This window comes from Balearica regulorum, chromosome 1 (assembly GCF_011004875.1).
Source record: "Balearica regulorum gibbericeps isolate bBalReg1 chromosome 1, bBalReg1.pri, whole genome shotgun sequence".
In the NCBI taxonomy this organism is placed as follows: domain Eukaryota; kingdom Metazoa; phylum Chordata; class Aves; order Gruiformes; family Gruidae; genus Balearica; species Balearica regulorum.
The window spans coordinates 145,847,808-145,871,177 of NC_046184.1; the positions used below are offsets into that span (position 1 = coordinate 145,847,808).

The following is a 23,370-nucleotide window of genomic DNA, read 5'->3' on the forward strand; positions in this document are numbered from 1 at the left end:
AAGCAGGCAGTCACAAAGAGTTTACTGATATGGTCTAACATACAAGGAACCAGACTGATAGTGCTATAGTCCTTTAATGGGGTGATAAAATTGGACTTCAGATCAGCAGAGGAGAGGTAGGCCAGCAGTATCCCGCTCCAATTTGTTTCGAAAAGGAAGAAAAGATAACAGCATTTTCCATTCTTGAGTGTATCAACTGAACTGGTAAATTGATTTTCCATGATCTTTCTTTTTTGTCATACTTTGCTGTAAGACCAATAGCATTTTGTTTTAAATGTTCATATATTCTCAATAACATCTTTAGCTGAGTATGGCTAGGAGAGAGAATTCAGATTAAATAACCTTTAATTGGCCTTTAACAATGCATAACTATTAGATCTGAGTTGTAGGCGTATATCTGGTGTTCATCACCGTACTTAACTTGGTACTGATCCTGATTATATCATTTCCCACCACTGTTATTCTGAGAAGGAGCTAAAAGAAATTAGTTTAGCATACAATACTGCATGTTAAATAGGAATTAGATTTTAAGCCTTTCGAGTCCTCATAGCTGTGATATCTTCTGCAAGAATTAAGTGTGTTTAGAGTGAATAGAAGATTATTAGAAATTAAAACTTTAACAGTGCAGCAAATATAACACATGCCCCATATTCCTTATGCCTAAATATATAGCAAACACAAATGTTTGAATACATGTTCTTTTCTCTCAAGCATATTTATTTTGAATTTTTTTTCAGGAGACATGTGCTGTCTTGCTGGAACAGTGTCTGCAATGCGTAGAGTCCAAATTTTCAAACAACACAATAGACGAAGCTACTGGAAACATGACTCTTGGGTTCACCCCTCTCTATCCACCTTCTTCCTCTGTGCTTTCCAGCTTGGGCCTAGTGATTGATGGAAGAACTCTAGCTTATGCCCTGGAACCTACACTAGAAGATAAATTTCTTGCATTAGCCAAGCAATGCCGTTCAGTACTGTGTTGTCGCTCTACCCCACTCCAAAAGAGCATGGTAGTGAAACTAGTCAGAGACAAACTCAAAGCAATGACCTTGGCAATAGGTAAATATCTCAGTTTAAACTAGCCTGCCTTGATGTATTCTGTGCCTTGAGAATTTTGAGGTTTTGACTCGAGGTAGGACCCTTCCAGCTGCCTCGCAACTCAAATAGCCTTCCAGTTTTGTCTGAAAATGTGTCTACTCTAACATATTTACTCTAACAGATTTATTCGAAACCAAGATAGAACTCTGGAACAGTCTTTGAGATTTCTTCCTACAGAAGTTAGGTAATTGGGACCCAGGTATGCTGTGAGGTTTTGGCATGTCCAAACACAACTGTGAAGAATTGGGTTTGCTGATGCTATGCGGAACACCATTTTGCAATCACTGTATTACGTGGAACAAAATTGTGCTCAGTGTTGTTTCATTCAATCGTGTTTAAACTCAAGGTTCTGCGTTTTTCATCACAAGTTGGCCATACAGCATAGGATATGACTTGGCCTTGTCAGTACAGAGAATGGATTTACAACTGGCATCATGCCAGCGCTTACACTTCTTCCCAGGTAATTGCTTGGTTGGCAGAGGGGAGATTTTGTCAATCACCCTGTCTTACATCTGGCAGCGTCTTCCATGTTTCCCTGATTTTTACATAATAAAAGTCAACCAGCTCTTCTTTCCCTATCTCAAGTTTAGGCTCATGTTGCATTAGAAGATATGATTGCAGCATATATTGTCACAAACACACTTAGCTTTTATCTACCTGTCTTGTTTAATCATAGCAGGAACACATGTGGGTTGGACCTATTCATGAGAAACCCTAAGTACCTATAGTAATCGCCAGACTCCTGTAACATCTGCATCACCAAATGTGTGCCGATTATAATAATCCTCATGCTCATTATATTATATCTAGCTTAAATATGCCTCCCTCTTTGGCTAACTGACTCTGGACATTATCATTGGCATATGTTGTCACAAACATCTAGCTAGTTAACTTGAATTATCCAGAATGGTTAAAAACTCTAGTGGAGACTGGGCAGCTTGTGTTTTCATTCTTTCTGAGCATCTTGAGCCTGTGAGTTGAACTCAAGTTGCTGCACTGGCTTAAAAGCCCAGCTGCATACATCCTTCCTTTTAACCAACGTGAGCTAACTTGGGATGTCACAAAGACATCAGCTTTGTCAGGTGAGCAGATACCACTCTTATACATGCCAACAGCAGGGAAACTGGAGTGAGATGTGAATGTACGCCTTAGCCACTGAACTTTAAAACCAAGTGTTTTCTCATCAGTTAATACAGTTTCATTTTCCACTAGCACACTGGCTGTAAATTTAAGAGGTTAAAAAGTAGATACATGTCTCATTCTGGTATCCTTTCTATAGCATCTATCACTTGTGGTATCATGATTGGAAGCAAAGCAAGGGATGATGACTGTGCAAGCACTGCAGTTAAATCTACCGGTGATGGGTGTATTAAAGATCTCAGACTGGTCAACCCAAGTCAAGAATTCATCTACTTTTTAACTTTACTATATTATTTACTGCATAGACATTCTCATTGGCTTTAGGCCTCCTTGCACATTTCATTCTTAGTCATGTCTGGTTGCAGGCAGACAGTTAATCAGGAATCAGAAGTATTGGGAAGCTCATGCTCAGCTTTCCAGTGTTTTAGTATTTGTGCAGTTCAGGACAGATACTTGAATTTTAGGTCTTACTAAAAAGAGAGGCATTTGGTTTATTTTTACTTTTCCATGATAAAAAAAGTCTACAAAACTTTGCCAAGCTTTGAACTTTATATTCCAAAGATGGATCCTTTCCTACCCCACATCTCCCTTACTATACTCACCCAACACTCAGTAACAACTGTTTTTCCTTTGCTTTGCTGCTGCTGACTGTTCCTGGTCTAATAGTGACAACAAAACTGTATCTTGTCATCGTTAGGTGATGGTGCTAATGATGTCAGCATGATCCAAGTGGCAGATGTTGGCGTGGGGATCTCTGGTCAAGAAGGCATGCAGGTAATATTACTCATTCCCTGAAAAGCACTCCCATGAAAGGGTGAAATAGACATTTCCCATATGTCAGCTTGGCCAAGCTGCCTTTGGATAGCTAGTACAAATAAAGGAGAAGTGGCAAGTCATGCTCAGGAGTGCCAGTTGTGCATCGTAAGGATGCTTTCAGCTTGAGTTTGAGCTTGTGTTTGTTCTCAGATCTGTGGTGAGTTTAAACATGCTACCTTCTCAGAAAATTCAACTTATCAGATCCCTCTAAGTAATATGTTTTAAGAAATCATTTATTAAATACTGTTTTAAAGGAGGAAAAAAGCTCAGCTATGCATTACTTAGGAAATAAACGTTCACCTTATTCTGGCTTTTATTCTCCTCTCTCCTGTATTGCTTGGGTATACCTCTCCTGTGGAGTAGCTGCACAAGCTCATCCAGCTGATGCAGCTTATTTGCATGGTGTGGTGGTGACCCTTAGCCCAGCCACCCACACATCTTGCTCACTCAGCCTATTCAGACAGCAGAACAGTGAAGAAAGAGAAAATTGCAGCCCTTTGCAGAACCACTGCTCCTTACACACTATTCCAAGTCTTGGTTTTCTCCCCATTTCCTGCCACAGGGAACAAGATAAGGGGACTTGCCCTGTAGTCTTTTGGATGTGTTCAGCCTGTGATTACTGTATTTACCACTGTATAAGAGGCACTTCCCCCAACCCCAGAAGAAAGGATGTATATGTATAGGATGTATTTATTACCTACAGTATATTACCTCTGTATTATCTCTGCCTCCTCTACTGCTAGTGCAGTTGAGTTGCCTTGTTAGCACCAGACATAGCAGTAAGATGCAGAGAATGAGGAAGATGCCTCATTTCCACAACCTACCTTGTATTTGGGCAGAGTGTATGACAAAGAGCTCTTCAGAGAAAATGGGAAGTATTTCCATCCTGAGGACCTGAGCAGATGAGCTTGCTCCTTAACTTAGTTACCGGTGGGTGGTTCTCTGACCCACATGGCATTTTTTTCAACACTGGCTGGATGTTTTGCTCGAAAGGGAAGAAGGGCCTCCTTCACACAGTGCACAAGTCAGCTATAGAATTTTCTTCCATTGGCTTTCTGTAATTTAATTGGGTCAACACACAAATTTGTGTAACAGACATGTAACTGACAACTTTGTGCATTTTCTGACGTGCAGATCACTGGAAGCTAGGGCAGTACTCTGGAGAAAAGTCAGTAGATGTTTTTCTTATTTATTCATACACGCTTCCAAAGATATCCTCTCTTGGCCATTGTTGGAGGCTGGTTACTAGGGAAGATGGCTTCAGCCTGACCCAGCAGACCTATTACATTTGTTCTCCTTGTAATCATCCAGTGGGTTCAAAGTAGTCTCCAGGGCAAATGGGTGTCCATCAGTGCTCTTCAAACAGACGGATTTCAGGCCTGCAATCCATTAAAAATGCTTCTCCAAACATGTTAGGAGCTGTAAATTAGACTGGAAAGAAGCTACCACAAAAATATTCAGATATTGATTGTGCATATGGCATCCCAGCCATAGACCCTATGAGTCTGACTTTGATGGCCGGAGAGGGCAGGAGAAAAGAAAGTTTTGGATTAAGCTGATACCAAGTGTATTTGTTGTATTTGTTGTTCCACAGTCTTCACCAGGCTCCGAGAGCTTTCCATAACTTCTGCAGTATCACTGCAGGCAGACCAGGCTCCAGAGAGCCTGGAGGAGACTGGTTTTGTGGAGTCCCCTCCAAACCTATCAATTCAGAAAAGTCTGCCCCAAACTTCTTGAGTCTTATCATCTCTTATGAGCTTATCAGGTCCTATCATCTATGTATTAATTCAGATCACTTTTTTTCCTAATGCAGACGTATAGTGCTTGTAGCATTTTTTTTTTTTTTACTCTTCTCCCCATTATGCCACTTCCAGTTGAGCTCATACACTTAAAATAACCAATCCTCAAATGCCCCTGGCTTTTGTGATGTATTCAAATCTGAAAGCTATTTGCTCATTAACCCATTAAATTACCTGTTTTTTTCCTAAATGAAAGTTCAACAGAGTGGAAAATGCTTATAGATCCCTTCCTTTACTGCAAGGTCCTAAGGAACCACGCAGGCCTCTGCTATAAATAACTGTCAGAATCTTACGCATGCAGGTAATCAGAATGCATTGAGCATTTAGACATTTAGGTGTCTAAACCAGCAATACTCTGATTTATTTTCTTTCTACATTCTTTGGAAGCATGTGGAGCATGAATCATTTCTTCCCGTGAAAAAGCTGGAAGAAAAAATAAAAATGTGAAAAATCAAGGGGATGTTTTGAGATTAAATAAACATGCAAATGTAATTGGATAACACTATCTTCCTCACTACCTACCTCACTGTAATCAAAATGGAACAAAAAAGAAAAAAAACCCGACGCTTCTCACAATGTGTTGTGAAGTGCTATGTTAGAAGCACAAATGGAAAGAAGTTAACGGTTTTGTTTTAACATTGGAATAGGCTGAGATGGGGTAAGGACAAGGAAGCAGACATAGCACAGCTCTGTTTTCCTCAAACTTCAAGACAGCTGTATGTCTGCACAACAAATCAGCCTATTCTGTGCAGGGAGGTTATAACAACCATCTCGGTACCTGGGAAATCCCAGAATGTGTCAACATAAAACATATCCCAGTGCTTATATACATCTACTGCTTAAATTACATTGCATTATTACACCTTCTTTTGCATACCATCTTATTTTAATAGCTTCTACAAGCACTTACTTGGGTAAACTGAGCCCAGTTGATGATTTACTGAGAAAGGGAATTAGGTAAAATTAAAAGGAAAAGTGTCTCTTATTTAAAAACACAGCCAAAATATACCCTGCGGAGTGTGAAGAAGACATTGCTCCTTTGGAGATTTTCACTTTTCCTCATATTTTTGCTGAACTGTGAGAAGAAAGGTGATACCAAAATAGAAGATGAAATGTAAAATGATATTAAATGAAATCTTAATGTGATCCCAGGGATAAGGAAAATCGTAAAACAACTGTGGTAACACCATCATCTTCAGGAAGGTCTCATCTAGATGTAGAGTACTCTGAGTTTTAGTCAGAAGTAGAGATAAACTGGGTGATTCATTTTGTCAATGTGATTTGGCAGTCTGCACAGTCCCAGAGGAGTCTCATCTAGTGTGATTTTTTTCATACAGTTTTAGAAAACATGCGATTTTAAAAATCCTTAAAAATACTGATACCTCAGGACAGGTGAGTAAACTTTATAAGCTAGAGTTGCAAATGTAATTAAAACTAATATTTGTATTGTTTTGTCTTTTAAAGTCCAGTAGTTATGATGCAACCACTTAATTGTGCTTTTCTCATTTTATTCTCTGGAAATTCATTTTGCCCTGTAAGTACCCTGTAGTTTTTACAGAGAAAGATGTTACAGCCCCCAAGATGTTCACACGCGGCCCCTGAGCCTTCATGCCATGAGCAGTTGCAATTGCCATGAGCAACTGCAACTGCCAGCCATTCTCCCACCTCTTGCTTTTTGCTGCTGCTTGTCACCATCTGGAACGTAGACTCTAATCTCCTTTGGGCAAGGACTGGATCCCCTTGCATGTTCTGCCAAGCCGCTGGGTTTGCTCACGGGTATTCCAAACCAATGCAGCAGTAAATGCGTTTCAGATGCACTGTGATGGTTTTCATTCTTCATCAGCACAATTTCCATCGATTGTACGAGTTAAGAAGATGATTAGATTCACTGTTGGTGTTGAAAGTGAGGCTTTACAATAATGATTCCAACTTCTCTTTCATTAAAGGCGGTGATGGCAAGCGACTTTGCAATCCCAAGGTTCCGGCATTTGGAGAAGCTCTTGCTTGTTCATGGCCACTGGTGTTATTCCCGACTCGCCAACATGGTGCTGTATTTCTTCTACAAAAATGCAGTAAGTGTTTGACTTGGCAGCTTTATGGCACCACATGTTTCCAGGGTTTATTTTGTGCTAAGTGAGCATTAGGTCAGCCTTCAAATGGTTTATAAATAAGCTGCAAAGAAATGTGCAGAGTTGAAAGACAGCTGGCTGCCATTTGCAGAAACACAGGACCCACTCCATAACAGCTACAGTGTGCTGCTGAATGTGCAAATTAGGTAACAGAAATAACAAGCACTGCTTAAGAAAAGTTTCTTTATAGAGCAGTTTTGCAGAATTTAGCTGGCTAGACACAGGAGTCTTTAATGCCAAGGCCATCCAGCATTGGTCCAAAGTAGCAGTTGGATGTGTTTTCTCTTCCTGACCCTATCTCATAGTTGCTTATGAATCATTGTATAGATTCCCTAGTGACTTGAGATAATTTGAGTCCTCTCTGTGTCTCAGGTACAGAGACTGGGAAGGTTTTTTCTTGATTTATCTTACTCCCAACTAACCAAAAGAGCTCATTAGAAAGGAAGCACACCGTGGTAAAGAACAGACTCCCTGGTGTATGAAATGGGAGCTAGTCGAGTACTGGGCACTGAGCCAGTAGCAGCTCGACTCCTTGGCCCTAACAACGGCCCTTTGCATTGATCGTGGAGTACAAAGATGATTGATTGAAAACTGCCTAACGAGACAACGAACAATTCCATCAGCTGTATGGGAGTCACTGGCAGGCACACAGATCCGCTCACTTGCAACACCTAGCAAAGGGCATGAAGCAGCAGGAAAAAGAGGTGAGCCAGAGCTCTCACACCGCTCTTTGCTCCACGGGGCAATGTGTGAACTGCCAGTGGGAGACTGGATTTTGTCCTCAATATCAGAAAAAAAGTAGCTCTCAATTTTCTAAAAGTTGCTTTCCAAATTTAATCTAATCCTCATTTTTTAATCAGTGGCAACTTCTAAATGCCAGTTCCTCTTGGCCTCACTAATCCCCGTCTGAAGGTAGTTATTTTATCAGGAGAAGACTATCATTTGCTCCAAATTTGTAACATCATAGGAATACCTAAGGGAGCTAAAGATATAAGAAAGCGTCTTTATGTTAACACAAGTGTATTAATACCTTCTGAGGTCTGATAAGAAACTGCATGCAAGCACCCTTCCAGACACAAAAGAAAGAAGGGATTCGTACGGTCTGAACTGCTGCCTGAGCCTGAAATAGCAAGCAGATTTAAATAATGCTGCGCTGAGTGGAGAGCCACCTGTTGAAGCACAACAGTGAAATATGTGCTGGTGTTCAAATGCCTGAGTTTTAAGGCTTGATCCCAGATGATGATGCTGAATGTCTACGCTCCCACCCCCAGTGCTGTATGTTTCCAGGATAGTCTTATGCTTGGCAGTATCGAATCTGAACTTCCAAGAAGTGTATGCAGAGCCTTCTTACATTAAAATAAAATTTAAAAAAAAGTAATACACATAAGACATTCCAACAATCAGCAGCCAGAGATGTTGTTTATACATCCACATTTTTGTTCAGCTCTTGTAAAATCTTCCATTTCCTTTGGTACAGCTCCCCTTGATTACGAGTATTATTTCTTAGGCCATTTTTAGTAAGACATTTTCAGAAGCTGCTGCCTCAAGGCTAGAATATGACTGAAGAATATCTCTTTGTGTTGGCTCTGTTCTGGCAGCCTGGAGAGCTTTTTGAGCAATACTTGTTGCTACTGACAGTAAAACTGTGGTGGGGTATCCAGCATATAGACGTGAATGTGTCTGACACAGTGCCTGCCCTTAAGGAAAGAATATTCAAAAATGAAAGATGTGAGCACCTGATCCTTTTGCAAGGAGACTATTCTGGATAATTCTCCGCAGAGAGTCAAGATAGCTACACTGCAAATCTTCTGCAAGTTTTCTGTTTCCTCGAGTGTTTTTTCCCCCATTTGCTCATAGTATGAGATTTTCCATTCCCCACTAGAACCTATCTAACTCAAAGTTTAAACTCCAAATTGCTGCAAAAGCCATTTGGAAACTCAGATGACTTATCCAAAAAGATGTTTGGCTTGGTGGAGATAATAAAAATACAAGTAAAATATAAAGTAAAACATAGCATGACTGGAAATATCTGAGCTTGATGAAAAGGGATTTCATGTAAACCAAATTCTACCTGCACAAGCATGCGCTGCTTCTTCCCCTTTATACATTACCTCTGCAAGACAGCACTGGACATTTTTTGACATATACTTAATTCACTGAGAAATTCTGTCTGGGGCCACATTCATAAAACAGTCCCATCTGGGGGGAAAAAAGGAAACTTTTTTTAGTTAAAATCTAATTTGTTTTTTATGTCAGTTAGTTTTGACTTTTTCAGGGGGGTAATGCACAGAAGCAAGAGGGAACATCATATTTGAAATTCAATTAAACACTTGTTTCATCCAAAATAAAATTTCAGGGGAAAAAATCTGATTTAAGCTTGGTTACTGAAATGTCATTTATTTGCACAGCTTTCTTTGACAGCACTGGTGAGACCCATGCTAGAGGTGGTAGGGAAATTTTCACCTGACTGTATTTTCATCAAACTACTCATCTTTGTCAATGCCAAACTGTTTCCAAGGCAGGTTAATTTTAGCAAGGCTCTAGGGAGGAAAATTTCTTAGGTCGAAGATTAGCTGGATTTTGTTTATTTCAAATGAGTGAAAAAAAGTATCTAAATCCATGTATTTATTGCAATTCCATTTTGAGAAAAGACTCAGGAAGTTTTGTTGGGTTTTGTGTGTGGAAAGGAAATAAATTTCAAAATCTGTTCAATTTTGAAATGAAATTGCCGTCTCCGAGCCAACTGTACTGAAGAGGGTAAGCTCTGGTAAGTCAATCTTGGTTTGGCCGGAGGAAGATATTTTTCCTGAAATGTATTTACGGAAACATTTCTAGAGGCCATCCTTAAAAAAACCCTACCATTTTAATAGGTTAGTTTGTAGTATGGGCTCATAAACAGTGAGAGGTATGTTGCTGATGATATATAAGCCACTTCAATGTAGTATGCAAACATTGCCTCAACATATATATACAATATATCTAAATATATACATATGTATACATATTTACATATGGCAGCATTGATCCTCTTATTCTGTGGCAATTCCCCTTCACAAGACAGGCTAACTCTCCTTATAGCACTTTTCACTGACTAAGGAGACCATAGGTTTTTTTCCTCCTATGTTTAAATTGCAACATTTACATTTTGGTGTACAGATAGAACAGATCCATATTTTCCTCTGTATATCTAAAAATGATGAAGGGTTAACATACTGCAGCTGGCTGAAAGCTTTTGAGAACAGAATACAAAAAGAAGAGGAAGTGAAAGGAGAGGTCACGTCATTTCCCTTCTTCATGGTTAGAATGGGAAAAACCCTCGAGGGACAGTTGCCGAGGTTTTTCTGGTTGCCTTCCGTTTAGTGTTAGTTACTTTAGAAAGAAGAATAAAAATTGCTGTTGTAGGAGGACCAAGCCTAGGAATTTATTTTCTTCCCTCGGAAGCTGCCCGTCTTTTTTCTGACCCTCAAATTCCCCCTCACAGGTGAGATCAGCACCTCTCCTGAGCCCTAAAAACCTCTGGATTCTCTATGCTGCAGAGATTGTAGAAGAAACAAGTTGCGTGGTTTGTCCCCTTTTGGGTGATTCCAACCCAACTACATGAACAATCCCACTGCAGCTGTGTACTCAACTGACTTCTTTATACAGATGAAGAGTAAGGGAGACTGAGGAATCTTTACAGCGCTACTAATTTGCTGAATTTCAAAGCACAGAGATAGACTACGTAAGATAACTTTGCTAGACAGTTTCACCTCCCTTGCTGCTGCTAGTCTCATGTTGGTCTTGCAGAAAAGCTCTGCGTTTACCTATTACAGACCAGAAGCAAACATCTGGGACAAAACGTCTCAAGCCAGCAGAGGTTATTATTATGAAAAAGCTTATTCTTCCAAATCAGATCAGTACTCATGTACCTAGAGGTCAGTAATGGTTGGGAGAGCTTTTCATGGTTAATTAAGTTGCACCTCAGAGTTTCACTTGAACTGAAAGTTAATTTTGTGTGAAGTCATCCCTGACACCTGAGATCTGAGGTTCCAACAGCACAAAGACTTGCAGGTGTGCCAGATGTTTGTAGCTTAGCTAAATGGTCCAGGCATCAGGAATAGCAAGTTAAAGACTAGGTATCCATAGAAGGGTTGCTCTTGGGGTTAGGTAAGTCCTTGCAGAACTGGAATCAGAATGCTTTGAGAACACAATGGGATGATGACGATCCTTATCTCGTCATATTAATAGCGTTTCTCATTCTGTTTCAGATGTTTGTGGCCCTTCTCTTCTGGTACCAGTTCTACTGCGGCTTCTCTGGCTCATCAATGGTTGATCAGTGGTATCTCATCTTCTTTAATTTACTCTTCTCTTCTCTTCCACAACTGATTACTGGCGTGCTGGATAAGGACGTGCCAGCTGAACTGTTAATTGCTGTACCTCAGCTTTATAAAAGTGGCCAGAATATGGAGGTAAAAACTTCTTGCTTTTTGTAATTTTTTTCCTAGATGTCTTTAGTTTCAACTGAAAACCAACCCTGTTCCCCAGGGTGGATGACTGATAAAAACAGTCTAGGAAGTTGCTATTATTATTTCATGATATTTCTCATCTGAGTCAAAGTATCTAAATGCCAAAAGTGCATTTAAAACAAACAAACAAACAAACCAAACCAACCCAGCTATATTTTGAAATATGAAACAGGAGAGAAGCTGGATGCTTTAAGTCAGCCTAAGCTGAACAGCTCCCTCATGGTCCAGGCTCACAAACAACCACAAAAGTAAAGCAGATTATACCTTGTAGACTAGTGTGGACTTTCACAGAATAACCTCACAGTACTTAATCAAAACTTCAGTCCCCAGCCCTTCACCAACAGTCAGAAGAGGCAGATATCTTTAGGAGTAAGAACGGAGGCCGATATACTTAGACTGTGAGGGAAGTAGTCACCAGCAGATGACAGATTCAGCTGAAATGTCTGTTGAAAACACCTTGTCCCCATCTGCTTGAATTGTACAATGAAAACAGAAAGAATTGCAGGAGGGATTCGAGCCAAACCATTTCTGGTAATTACAGCTACTGTGTACTGTGGGAAAATCTTTCTGCTTGGCAAAACTATCCTTATGGAGACATTGCTTCCAAGGCAAAAGCCTTTCTTAAAAGTATCTGACATTGTGCTCTCTGAGAGGAGACAGTGAATGTCTTTTGCCTCTAACTGTACATCTGCATTTGGTACCCTACACATCCAGTGACATTGCTAGACACTGTCCTGGAAAGATGAAAGGAGAATTTTAGCATAACTTACTTCTAGTGCTTTAGTCCAAATTCTCTCTTTTTCACCCAGCTGCTGTTTTCCATTTTCTACATTTCTTCTGTTCCAGTGCATTGCACTTTAAAGATCTGTAACATTAATGCCTTCCTTTCTTGCACATTTTTAAGGTGATACAAATCTGGTGATGGCTTAAGTTTGATGGGAAGTTGTGTCTGCCTGTCCTCAGCTGGCAAACTGAGGAGAGAAGTCTCCCAGGTTCACAGTACAAATATTTCTCATAGGCAAGCCCAAGGACCATTCTAAGTTTGTTTGAAATCCAGTGAGCATTTTCTTTCAATAGTTACCTAAAAAAGGCAGTTTTAAAACTTGCCAAAAATCCTGCTTCTGGGAGGGTCTCTTTCAAAAAGATATCACCTATTCAAAGCTTATGGTATTATAGAGTAATTTAGGTTGGAAGGGACCTCTGGAGACCATCAGATCCAACCTCCTGCTCAAAACAGTTTCAAAGCTAAATAAGGTTGCTCAGGTCTTTATCTAGTCCAGTTTTGAATGTCTCCAAGAACGGAGATTCCGCACTCCCTCTGAGCAGCCTATTCCAGTGCTTAACCGCATCTTATTTCAGTAGGCCAGAGAACACCAGAATTGTTTCTAAGAATCTCTCAATTCTTATTTTTAGGCTGCAATTACATTCTTCATAGAGGTAAAAATCCCTGATGAGCCCAGTGGTTGCAGATGTAGCCTATATCCCAGAATTAAATAAATAAATACTTTGTCATTTACAAACTATTTTTCCTTATATCCAGGTCTTTTATATGACCATCCATACCCCTGCAATTGTATATTTCTTTAAACCACCATGTTAGTTTAATATTGTTTCTTAGCGAGCAATTTTGTTCCCAGACACACAGATATGTGTGTGTGTGTATACATATGTTTCTTTTTGTATTTATAACATAGCATACATTGCTTGCTAAAGATTATTGTTGTACATCTTTGCTAACTATGTGTGCATTTTTTGTTTTGTCTCTTGTGAATAAATACTCTGTGCTTCTATTTAACCATCGGACTTGCTGATCCTAGAGGTCTTTTCCAACCAAAACAATTCCCTGATTCTATGATGTAAAGCACATTTACTCATGTGCTTACACCTCAGATAGCCCCTCCTGAAATGAGTGGTCTAACCGTAGTGCATAAAGTTGGGCACCTTTATAAATGTTTGCTGGCCTGAATGTCAGATTCAAATTGCACCCTCTGCCAGGGAAAAAAAAAAAAAGAAGTGTGTCCTCCCAGAACAGACCAACTTGCTGGTTGACTCTTCATACTTCATTCCCGAGGGTATCTAACTGATCGGCAAAGTTGTGACGTTATTTGCCCAAGCTTTTAAAAGTGCCCATTGGAATATCCCCCTCAAAATACCTATCCCAGCGAACAGCATTTGTATTAGACTCTGATTTTCTTAACTTTTTTCTGCCACAGGAGTACCAACCGCACATGTTTTGGATGAACATGATTGATGCTATGTATCAAAGCCTGGTTTGCTTCTTCATCCCCTATTTCGTAAGTGTTTGGTGTAAGCCATTCTATTTCAAGCATTTTGAAGAGAACTGATAACACCGGTTGGGCTAAATTCTGTCTCCTTCTTTACAGACTTACTATGATTCGGAGGTGGATATCTTCTCCTGGGGAACTCCCATCATCACGATAGCTCTTTTTACCATCATACTACATTTGGCTATAGAAACCAAAACTTGGGTAAGGTACCCAGAGCCTACATAGAAACTCACTGGCATATGCGTAATTCTTTTCTTAGTGCCATTCTTCAAAAACAGAACACGGTCCTTTCATCCACTCGACATACTCTATTTTTAGCAAGCATTTTAAGGAAACATGAAAAAGGTTTTAAACTGTGATCTGCGAACAGCTTTGTAGTGTTGTATCTATAATAAGATTTTTTGAAAATGCAACGCTCTAAACTCTTTGCTGTGCATGGATTTGGTTCCAGAAATTAAGAACTATTAATTCAGAATCACGGCAAATTTCTCAGAATGTGAAGAATCATTATTCTTTCATTGTTTTTTTCTTCTAGACTTTTCTCCACTGGTCATCATGCATCTTCAGTATCCTTTTATTTTTCTTTGTGGCTCTGGTTTACAATGCTTCCTGCCCAGTATGCCATCCTCCATCTAATCCCTACTGGACTATGGAAAGGCTGATGGGAGACCCCATGTTCTATTTCACTTGCATTATATCACCAGTCGTTGCATTACTGCCCAGGTATTGTATCTTCTCTCGTATCTTTTCTCACGTATGAAAGCTCTTTAGGCATATGGCTGGGAGGGCAAGAAACATTTCTTTTTCCACTCCCTCTCTTTTTGCCTTACCAGCCAAGTCAGTATTTTTCAGCAGCTGATTATACGAAGTCAGGTTGTCTAACCTTTTCTGTGCTCCTGACCGGAGGAACAGACCACAGCTCCTGGCCATTGACCACAGGAGTGGGGTAATTGTAGACTTTTGGTCAAATCTCCTGACCAAGCAAAGATGTGCTGCCTTGTGAGGTTTTTCCATGGCGCTTCAACACATCCTCCCATAACATGAACAGCACAGAAATTCTGATAGTATGCTGTGACCATACTTGCCTTCTTCTGGATGTAGGAGGCCTGCCCTGCAGGCTGATCCCCATTGCCTTTGATTCCTCATCAGGAAAGATGAAAGACCGTGTGTGATCACAAGGTGGACCGCTGGCTGAAGGCGCAGATTTATTACACTGCTTGTTATTAATCAAAATATTAGCACAGCATTCAGAGCTCTTCATCTGCAAGCTTTCTTGTGTCAAACATAAGGAAGGCACATAAAACTCTCTTATTTCTCTGTGTTGTACTTTTGTCTTGGGTATTTTCTCCTCATAATATCTTGGGTACTTCCTTCATTCAGTTCTTTTCACGTGCACATTCTCCTCTTGCAGATTTCTGTACAGAACCCTTCAGGGAACACTGTTCCCAACCCAGCTTCAGCTTGGACGCCAGTTGAGTAAACTATCCCCAGAGATTCGCACCCAGCTTCTGACCAAGTTGAATGTAAAGGAAACAATGCGTCAGACACAACCCTTTGCAGACAGCTTCTCACCAAGCCTTGGCTCAAATGCTAGTGACTGTTACAAGGCTTACAACCAAAGCACGCCTTTGCCAACATCTCCTCAAACAAGCGAGTCACTTTTCCAAGAGCACACAAAGGCAGAATATGCAACAGATCAGACTGTGGCTGCCTCTCCCCAGGGTGCCCTGTTGTATGGGGAGAACAAACTCCCCTCACCAGCAAGTAGTCTGGAAGGGTCCATGGGATTTCATGAAGTTCGACACAGTACTTCAGAGATGGAGTTGTTGCCTGTGGAAGCAACATTCCCGTGGAGCTCGGCAGTCGGCGAAGCAGACTTCAGTTTGTTGAAGTGGATCACGTCAACTCCGCTGTTCAGTCACATTGGGACTGCTTTACAGGTGTCATCAAGCAGTTTACAAACTGAAACACAGGACGGTATGTGTGTGCTTGGCTCTTCTTTGCATGTGGACTTCAAAGGCTTAAAAGAAGAGAGCTCAAATAACTTGCAGGACAAAATGAAAGGGACCCCACCTGATCATTGTAAAAGTGAAAATTCTGAGACCACCTTTTTATGACATGGGCCTTAAATATATTTATATATTTTCTATTTGCACACATTTATAGTGAGATTACTCTATTTGTTTCCAAAGATGAAACAGAAAATCAAAGGTACAGAATGATTATTTAAGAATGTTTAAATACAATATATTGAAATAAGAGCTTTAAATATAAAAAGAAACACTTGAAAGTTCCATTTATATTGTTTTATTTTTTCATCTCATTTTGTAAGGAAATGCCGTCTCTTTATTTTTCAGATGCTTCTCTTTTATTCTGACACATACTGTAAAAGCAAAGGACCTATCTACCATATTCAAAAGGATTAGATACAGCAACAATTACTGATATCATTATAGGCCATTCAGTAATCAAGGAGGAAAAACCATGATAATAGGCACTGTATTCCATCCATCATCTGCTTGCCAGGGTGTTTTGTCACAGGAGCAAACCATTAGGCAAGACTATCAAATTATTATACACCTCTCTGTAAATGTTAACAGTATCTTACCACTGCATTAATAATACTGGCATTTTATAAGTGACACCGTATTTTGATATTGCAACCATAGCATTTTATGTGTCATGATAAAACAATAAATAAATGACCATCCATATTGCAAAGTGACTTCCCAGTCTGACATTAATAGTAATTCAGCCCTTCCCTTGGAGTAGCTAGCCTTTGGCCGGTCATCGCCTTATATCGGGCTGCTCAACTTCTGAAGAAAAGCTCCTGCTTGTTTGTGAGGAATGATTTGGTGGCAAAGAGCTGGTGCGTTGCGTCCGCTCTAGAGTTTGTCTGGGGAGTGTCGTTGATCTCTGTGCTGCAGCACTGCCACGAGTAGGCTGGTTTTGCTGAAGACCTCAGTCCCGCTAGGTAGCGGAGGCGGAGTTTTCCTCGGCACCTTCAGCATTGTTACAGCCAGGTTAAATCAAGTCTGTGGTGGTCGGGAAGGGGCACGGCCAGCTGCGAGGGTGCAGTGCTGTGCAGAGGTACCTGAGCCTGGTCTACGACAGCTCCAGTCCCGAGAGCGGGGAGCTGCGCTGCTTTCTGAGGTTATGCCTGAGCCGACCTTGTCGGGTTGTACGTCACAAATTGCCACTGGTGCATGGGCGTGCGGCTGCGCTCTGCCAGCCTGACGCATCCCGGGGGGGGGGGTTAGCCTCAGAGGGCTGCTTGGTTCTTTCATATCTCGTCACCATGCCCATCTACGAACTAGCTGCTGCACTTGTTCGTTTCCTCGTCGTGGGGTTTCAGATGGCCTTTGCCTTGCTTGCCATCAGTTGTGTACAGCCAGAACTTAGTGCCACGCTCTGTGCAGGTGACCCGGCTCCCGCGTGGATTGCCTCAACCCACAGTGTCTACCTTGTGCCACTTGCTAATCCATTCGGGATCTTTTTTTCCAAAGATTTGTACACTGGCCTCTTCCCCAAAGGCAGAACTGGCAATAGGAAACTGTAAAATGCCAATGAAAGCAAGAGATGTAAGCAATCTCAGTAAGAGCTGTCAGCCTGTAAATACGTTACCCTCATGAAACATGACACAGCCACATGTAGCTTAAACTATGTTTTGGGATTAGAATTGACTAGCGACGGGGCAGAGATGCTAAGGGACTCACAGGATATTCAGTCTCCTGTAACAGCTTTAAGCATGTGATTAATTAAAAAAAAAAATGTACCTGAAGCACAACTGCTTCTTTTGAGTCTCTAGTTAACAGGGAACAAGGGTTTATGTATGTAGATCTTAGCGGAGGAAAGTACACCTATTGACGCGTTTGTTACTGGCTGACAAAGTTAAGCCATTTTTCTGGTTATTATTATTACAATAGAAGAGGGGCTGTGAGAGTGGGCACTGGGTTCCCATGAAGGCAGGTGTGCACCTGCGCAGCCAGCGCCCACGCGAGCTGGGAGCCGCTGGGGTGCGCGTCCTGGCCGCACACCTCTAACGCGGGGCAGAGCCCCGCACCCTCGGAGCACTTGTTTGTCAGGGGAGCCTGCAGGACTCAGCACCAGTGGAGAAACCTCCTTTGCACGGTGTCTCTCGTTGAGTGAGACAGTTCCTGTCTTAGACATCTCTACTTGCTCTCCCAGCCTCCTCAGTCTTGACAGTAACGCTGTTGGGATGACTTTGCAGGTAATTTTTTGTGAGGTTAGCTGGCTGTATTTAACCCAAACCGTGCAGTGATTGCCATTATAAATAACTCATCTGTGTGGAGCTGCAGTGTCTTTTAACGTCAGAGGGGAAATCAAATGACACTTTGAAATGTGCAAGTATTGCCATCTGGTTAGCAAAGTTCTGCTTGTAAAACAAGGTCTCATAGAAGGGCATGGTGTCAGATACCAGGCAGGCAGAGTTCATAGGTTTGGAAGACGTTAAAGTCAGTCTAAGAGTGTGGTGGGGTCAGCGCAGCAGCTTGCCACGGATGCTACGCGTGCGTGTGCCCTCTCTCACTTACCGCAGCAGCCCCAGCAGGACAGTGAGGGTCTGTTGAGCTAATCGACTCATCCGCATCTTTCCACAGCGTGTCTGCTGTCCCGCAGGCCTTCGTGGCACTTGCCTGGTGCTGGCAGCAGAAGGGGCTGGGACATGGCTGGGCTTTGGCTCAGAGCTGTATTTGATGATATTCTCATCAAAAAGAATCTGAATTCCTCGCTAGCCGTGCCTTGGTGATACAGCGTTTGGTTTAGCTGCTGTGTTTCAAAGGCTGTTTGTGTCCGTAAGGGATGAAAGGGTTCCTTTGGGACTCTGAGATGCTCGTGCGCTGCCAGATGAGCAGTGTTATGTTGCCACTGTGTGTGTGAGAGAGTGTGAGAGTAGTACATCTGTGTCATATATTTAGGGAAACTGTACATCTAGATCCTCAGCTGCTACAACCATTGTAGCTCCTGCAATTTCTGCAAGCTGACTTACCCCAGCTGGGAATCAGACCTCAATCATGGTTGTATTTTGTTGGAAAAAAAAAAAAAAAAAAATCCTTAGCAATACTATTTTTAAATGCATAATGTGTAAATGCTCCCTTCGTACTAAAAGCTAAAATACCTTTTTATGGCAGCAATCCTGCAAACATGTATGAGTTTGATCTTAAATAAACCAAATAATCCTGCTGCCCTTAATGGTGCAGTGACCTCAGCAGGATTGCTTGGGTGCTTACAGAGAGAGAGGAAGATGTGCCACGCTGAGGCCTCCGTGCGCCAAAACTACGCGGCGAGATACAGAGGGGCACGGAATCAGGGCAGTAGAATGTCAGTAAGCAAGAGGTCTCCATTTTCCTTTGGGAAATAAATTGTAAAATAATATAAATAAAAATTAATTTAAACCACAGTTTGTAGGAAAAAAAAACCCAAACAAGCAGATTTCACATTTGGGAAGAAAATACTAAGCAAACTAATTCTTTTCATTTTAAATCAGAAGTTCTCTCTTCAGCTGCCAGAAGACAAACACATCAAAGCATGTTACTTGCTGGGCTTTAGGGCTTGTCAACATTTTGGAGCTGCTGTTAATATTTGAAACACTTTAACTAAACAAATACTACTGGTTTTTTGAATACATTGATTTTAATAAAATAGAAATAAACTTGTAAACTTACGCCTGTCAGCGCAGTTGAGCAGCTGTCGTACCAGGCAAAACAAAGCTTTAAATCAATGAGGCCAATCCTCAAATGCATGCAACTGTTTAGTAAAAGATTCCACGCAGCGATTAAAACACTACCCGGGTTCAGTCTATTACCAACAACACTCCCACCCCCCCACACACCCCCCATACGCCGTTTCAAATGTTTGTACTGAACTCTGCAAGCACTTCTACATCTACTCGCCCTTGCCAGCTGAAGCAGTCTGGCTGAAATTAATGACTGAGAAGAAGAGAGTTGTGAATTAAGTAAGCATCACAGCATTCCACATTTCTTACTCTTATTTATGTGAACTAACTTCTCAGTGATTTATCCATTTTATAAATATCTCTTGGATGTGTAAAGGTCTTTGAGAAACAGCCAGACCTCTTCTATCAGGTTGGCACTCTAATCTCAGAAATTGTATCTTCCACCTATGCCAGTGCACTGGAACTGGGCATATAAATGTCAAAACAGGAACAAAACAACACTCTGGTATATTTTTCCAAGATCTTCCAGCTATACATCACTGCTCTGTGTGCCCAGACACTCATGCACCTGTTTGCCATCCTCCTCCACCAGGTGTGGAACCAGGGTCCTACCCCTGATGGCCATTCAGTGATCTTCTGTGCTTTTCAAAAGCTGATGGCAGTGCTGACTTCGCACTGTGGCCAAATCCAGTGGCACCCTGTATTGATTTCAGTCCTTTATTGATGGGGAGAGCTCATCCTGCAGCTAGTAAAATTTCCTCAGAACCTTCCACATTATTCAACCATAATCTGCTCTTGCTTCCACGATACGACTTTCCCATCCACCCAGCACTGAACCTTGACTTGTCATTTATTCACACGCGATTCTGCTTAGGGCGGCAGTCCGTGCTTGCTCCCATTATGTTTCCTGCAGGCTCTACCTGCTTAATTAATGAGTGCCACTTCGTTACGTCTTGGCCCAGCTTTCTAGTGTCGTACTCACATTTGGCTCCACTCCAGGCTTATGAATCCCAAATCTTGTAAGCTGATCACCCGATCCACATACAGTAGGTATGGAGGATTTGGGGAGGTTTATCCATTAAAGGATAAACTAGAGCTACACCATGAGTTAATTTGGCTCATTGGGGCAGCTGAGCACGGATAACGGGGTCAGATGCCTGGCTGACATCAAGCAACGCAGCTGTACTGACTCCCATGGAGGGCAGGTTGGCGTTTGCATTGCAAACAGGAACGCTGTGGCTGTGCCCTGGTCAGGAGTGCCTCCTAGCCAGAACCTGGGACCAGGGCAGGTCCCAGTACCAGTCCCAGAGATCCTCTCCATGTCAAAAACCAGGGCAGGAGCCAGAACAGGGAGGACCTCAATATCTTGCCACGCACACAGGGCAAGAGCAGCCCTCCGCTGCTGACCAGACTTAGACCACACATTTGTTTGCAATGTCCAGGAAAACTTTAGGCTAGTTGTTAGTGACCTGGAAAAGAAGCAGCAGAGAACATGGCAGGGAAACCCTTCCTGCTCCATCAGGAATCTCCTACACCATTGCATAAATGCCTCCATTTTTTCTCCCATGCTTTCCAGTATGAATCCTGGCCATTGGAAAGCCCCTGGGATGGCTGCTCTTCTGGTTGTTGAAGACGCTACAGGGAGACCCTTTTCAGACTCTTCTCAATGGTGCCCAGCGACAGGACAAAGGGCAACAGGCACAAACTGGAACACAGGAAGTTCCATCTCAACATGAGGAAAAACAACTTCACCGTGAGGGTGACCGAGCACTGGAACAGGCTGCCCAGAGAGGCTGTGGAGTCTCCTTCTCTGGAGATACTCAAAACCCGCCTGGACGCGATCCTGTGCAACCTGCTCCAGGTGATCCTGCTTTAGCAGGTGGTTGGACTAGATGGTCTCCAGAGGTCCTTTCCAGCCCCTACCAATCTGTGATGCTGTGAGATCGCTGCTGCCGTCAGAAGCAGCCCCTTGAAGCAGCTGTGCCCAGGGCTGCTGCACCCGGGGGTGATGGGCACCTCTGCTATTAGCAATGTCTCCATCAGTCACCACGTGTGCTGCTCACTGAGGCTCCTTCATGCTGAAGAAGACACTGCATGGTCACAGCCCATGTATCTTCACTTGAAAAAACCCCACAAAAACAACAGCAAAATGCTTTTGCCCTGACTTAAGAGGTTTATAATAGGGAAAGATTCACAAATGCCTCTAGTTCTGGACACCCAGATCGAGATGAGTTTTTTCCAGCTGTCCTGGGCTGTGAAATCCTGTAGTGCATCACACATTCAGCAGCTCTCGTGGTTTGTGTGCTTCAAGATTTCCTGGGGTTTCCTGGGGGGCTGGCCACCCCCAAATCCCAAAATCTAGAATTAGAAGCCGCTGTTGAAAATCATAACTGTGCCAAAAGGACTGTGTTTTATTTACGTGGGAAAAAACAGTTAAAAGAAAGGACTAACCTTTAAGGAAGATTTTTCTGTATAGCTGCATGAGAAATTATCACTAGTTTGAGCAGCAGCTTCCACGTGGTTTGAAGTACGGCTGTTTGCTCTGTGCAGTAACGTCTCCCTTGATACATGAAGTGCAGCACTACGTAAATCCTTCCAAGAGGTGGTTTAGCATCTCCTAGCCAGGGTGGGAAAAGACAGCCAGGTCCTGCAGCCAGTTCTGCTGCTGGAAGGACTTTAGCTAGGTCAGCCATCAAAGTCCTGTTTCATCAGCTTGTCTTGCATAATGCCTGCCTGCGATGCAGTCTCGTGAGAGGTATGACTAAACAAGAACCTAGTTAAAAGCAGACTAAAGACTTCAGTGTGGTCACTGGTGTTGCTGCAGCATGTATAGTGCATGCATAGAAATAGTCTCTTAGTGAACACAAAACACTTGAAAGAGCCTTTTGAGAGACTGGAAGAAGTGTCGATGAAGATCTGGCACCCGGTGAATAGAAGCTGCTCGGCCCAGGTGGAGTGCTTGGTTCCCTCTGCAGGGAGATGGCCCCGGCACTTCAACTCCTGGTTATTACCTGGGCAGTTTCCCCAAACCGGCTGGGGCAGGTGGGGGTTTCCAGAGGCGATGTTCGCTCAGATCTGGAGCCAAGGGGCCTCTCACTCCAGCCCCGCAGCCTTTCGGGTGCTAACACCCAACACAGCACTGCTGTAGCTAAGGTTAGAAGTTCCTGGCCTGAAATTCCCAGTGTTGCATTGCTTGTGCTTGTTCATCGCGTTTTCCAAAAGCTGCAGGTTTTAAAGTCTCCAGTTTATTCCCGGATGGCCCGTTCCATGTGCATGAAGGCACCAAACCGTCCCCACAGTCGGGCGTGTGTGGATGTGGTTCCCGCCTCTCTGCCCTTCCCCACTTTCCTCCCCAAAACGTGAAGGCCACAAAGAGCCGCATGGACCTTCTGAAACCCAAGCCATGACAGACATACTGCTCACCATTTACCTGCCTGGCCTCCAGGCCCCTGCTGTTGATGAACACACAGAGACACCTCTGGTTTACGTAGCGTCCCAGCGGCCACGTCCTTCGCATCCCGCACCACTGCCCGCCAAAGGGGCATCAGCGACAGCTGGTGCGGCCCTTGTCCTATTCTTTATGTGCAAAGGCTCCAAAACTTGGGAGCAAGAAGGGGGATATTGAGCTTTTCACTGTAAAAAACAGAAGAAATCAAAGCTCTTTTTTATTTTTAAATCAAATTGATGATGAAAACGTGGGGGGTTATATTTACTAAAAACCTACATTTCCAACACACTCTTTCAATCAGCCGTGTGTACTGTTAGAGCTGCGTCAACCAATTTTATCCCGAGTGGGCTGGGTGTTTGCAGTTTGTAGCATCCCTGTCACTTTGCAGACACAATTAACTTCATAGCTGGTTTGTTTTGCTAAACCCCCAAGAACTCAATAAAACTGTTATA

The 23,370-nt window shown here is 42.5% G+C and overlaps 1 protein-coding gene across 2 annotated transcripts in view; it reads left to right on the forward strand.

Annotated features, from left to right (window-relative positions):
• ATP10A (ATPase phospholipid transporting 10A (putative)) overlaps nucleotides 1–16,496 on the forward strand; it is a 117,521-nt gene extending 101,025 nt beyond the window's left edge. For both annotated transcript variants that reach the window (XM_075737565.1, XM_075737571.1), the window contains 8 exons: nucleotides 738–1,059; nucleotides 2,936–3,012; nucleotides 6,800–6,925; nucleotides 11,230–11,430; nucleotides 13,701–13,781; nucleotides 13,872–13,976; nucleotides 14,311–14,498; nucleotides 15,187–16,496. In XM_075737565.1, the coding sequence (XP_075593680.1) occupies nucleotides 738–1,059; nucleotides 2,936–3,012; nucleotides 6,800–6,925; nucleotides 11,230–11,430; nucleotides 13,701–13,781; nucleotides 13,872–13,976; nucleotides 14,311–14,498; nucleotides 15,187–15,892 (1,806 nt within the window). In that variant the 3' untranslated portion in view covers nucleotides 15,893–16,496. The remainder of the gene's footprint in view (nucleotides 1–737; nucleotides 1,060–2,935; nucleotides 3,013–6,799; nucleotides 6,926–11,229; nucleotides 11,431–13,700; nucleotides 13,782–13,871; nucleotides 13,977–14,310; nucleotides 14,499–15,186) is intronic.
• The last annotated feature ends 6,874 nt before the right edge of the window (nucleotides 16,497–23,370 follow it).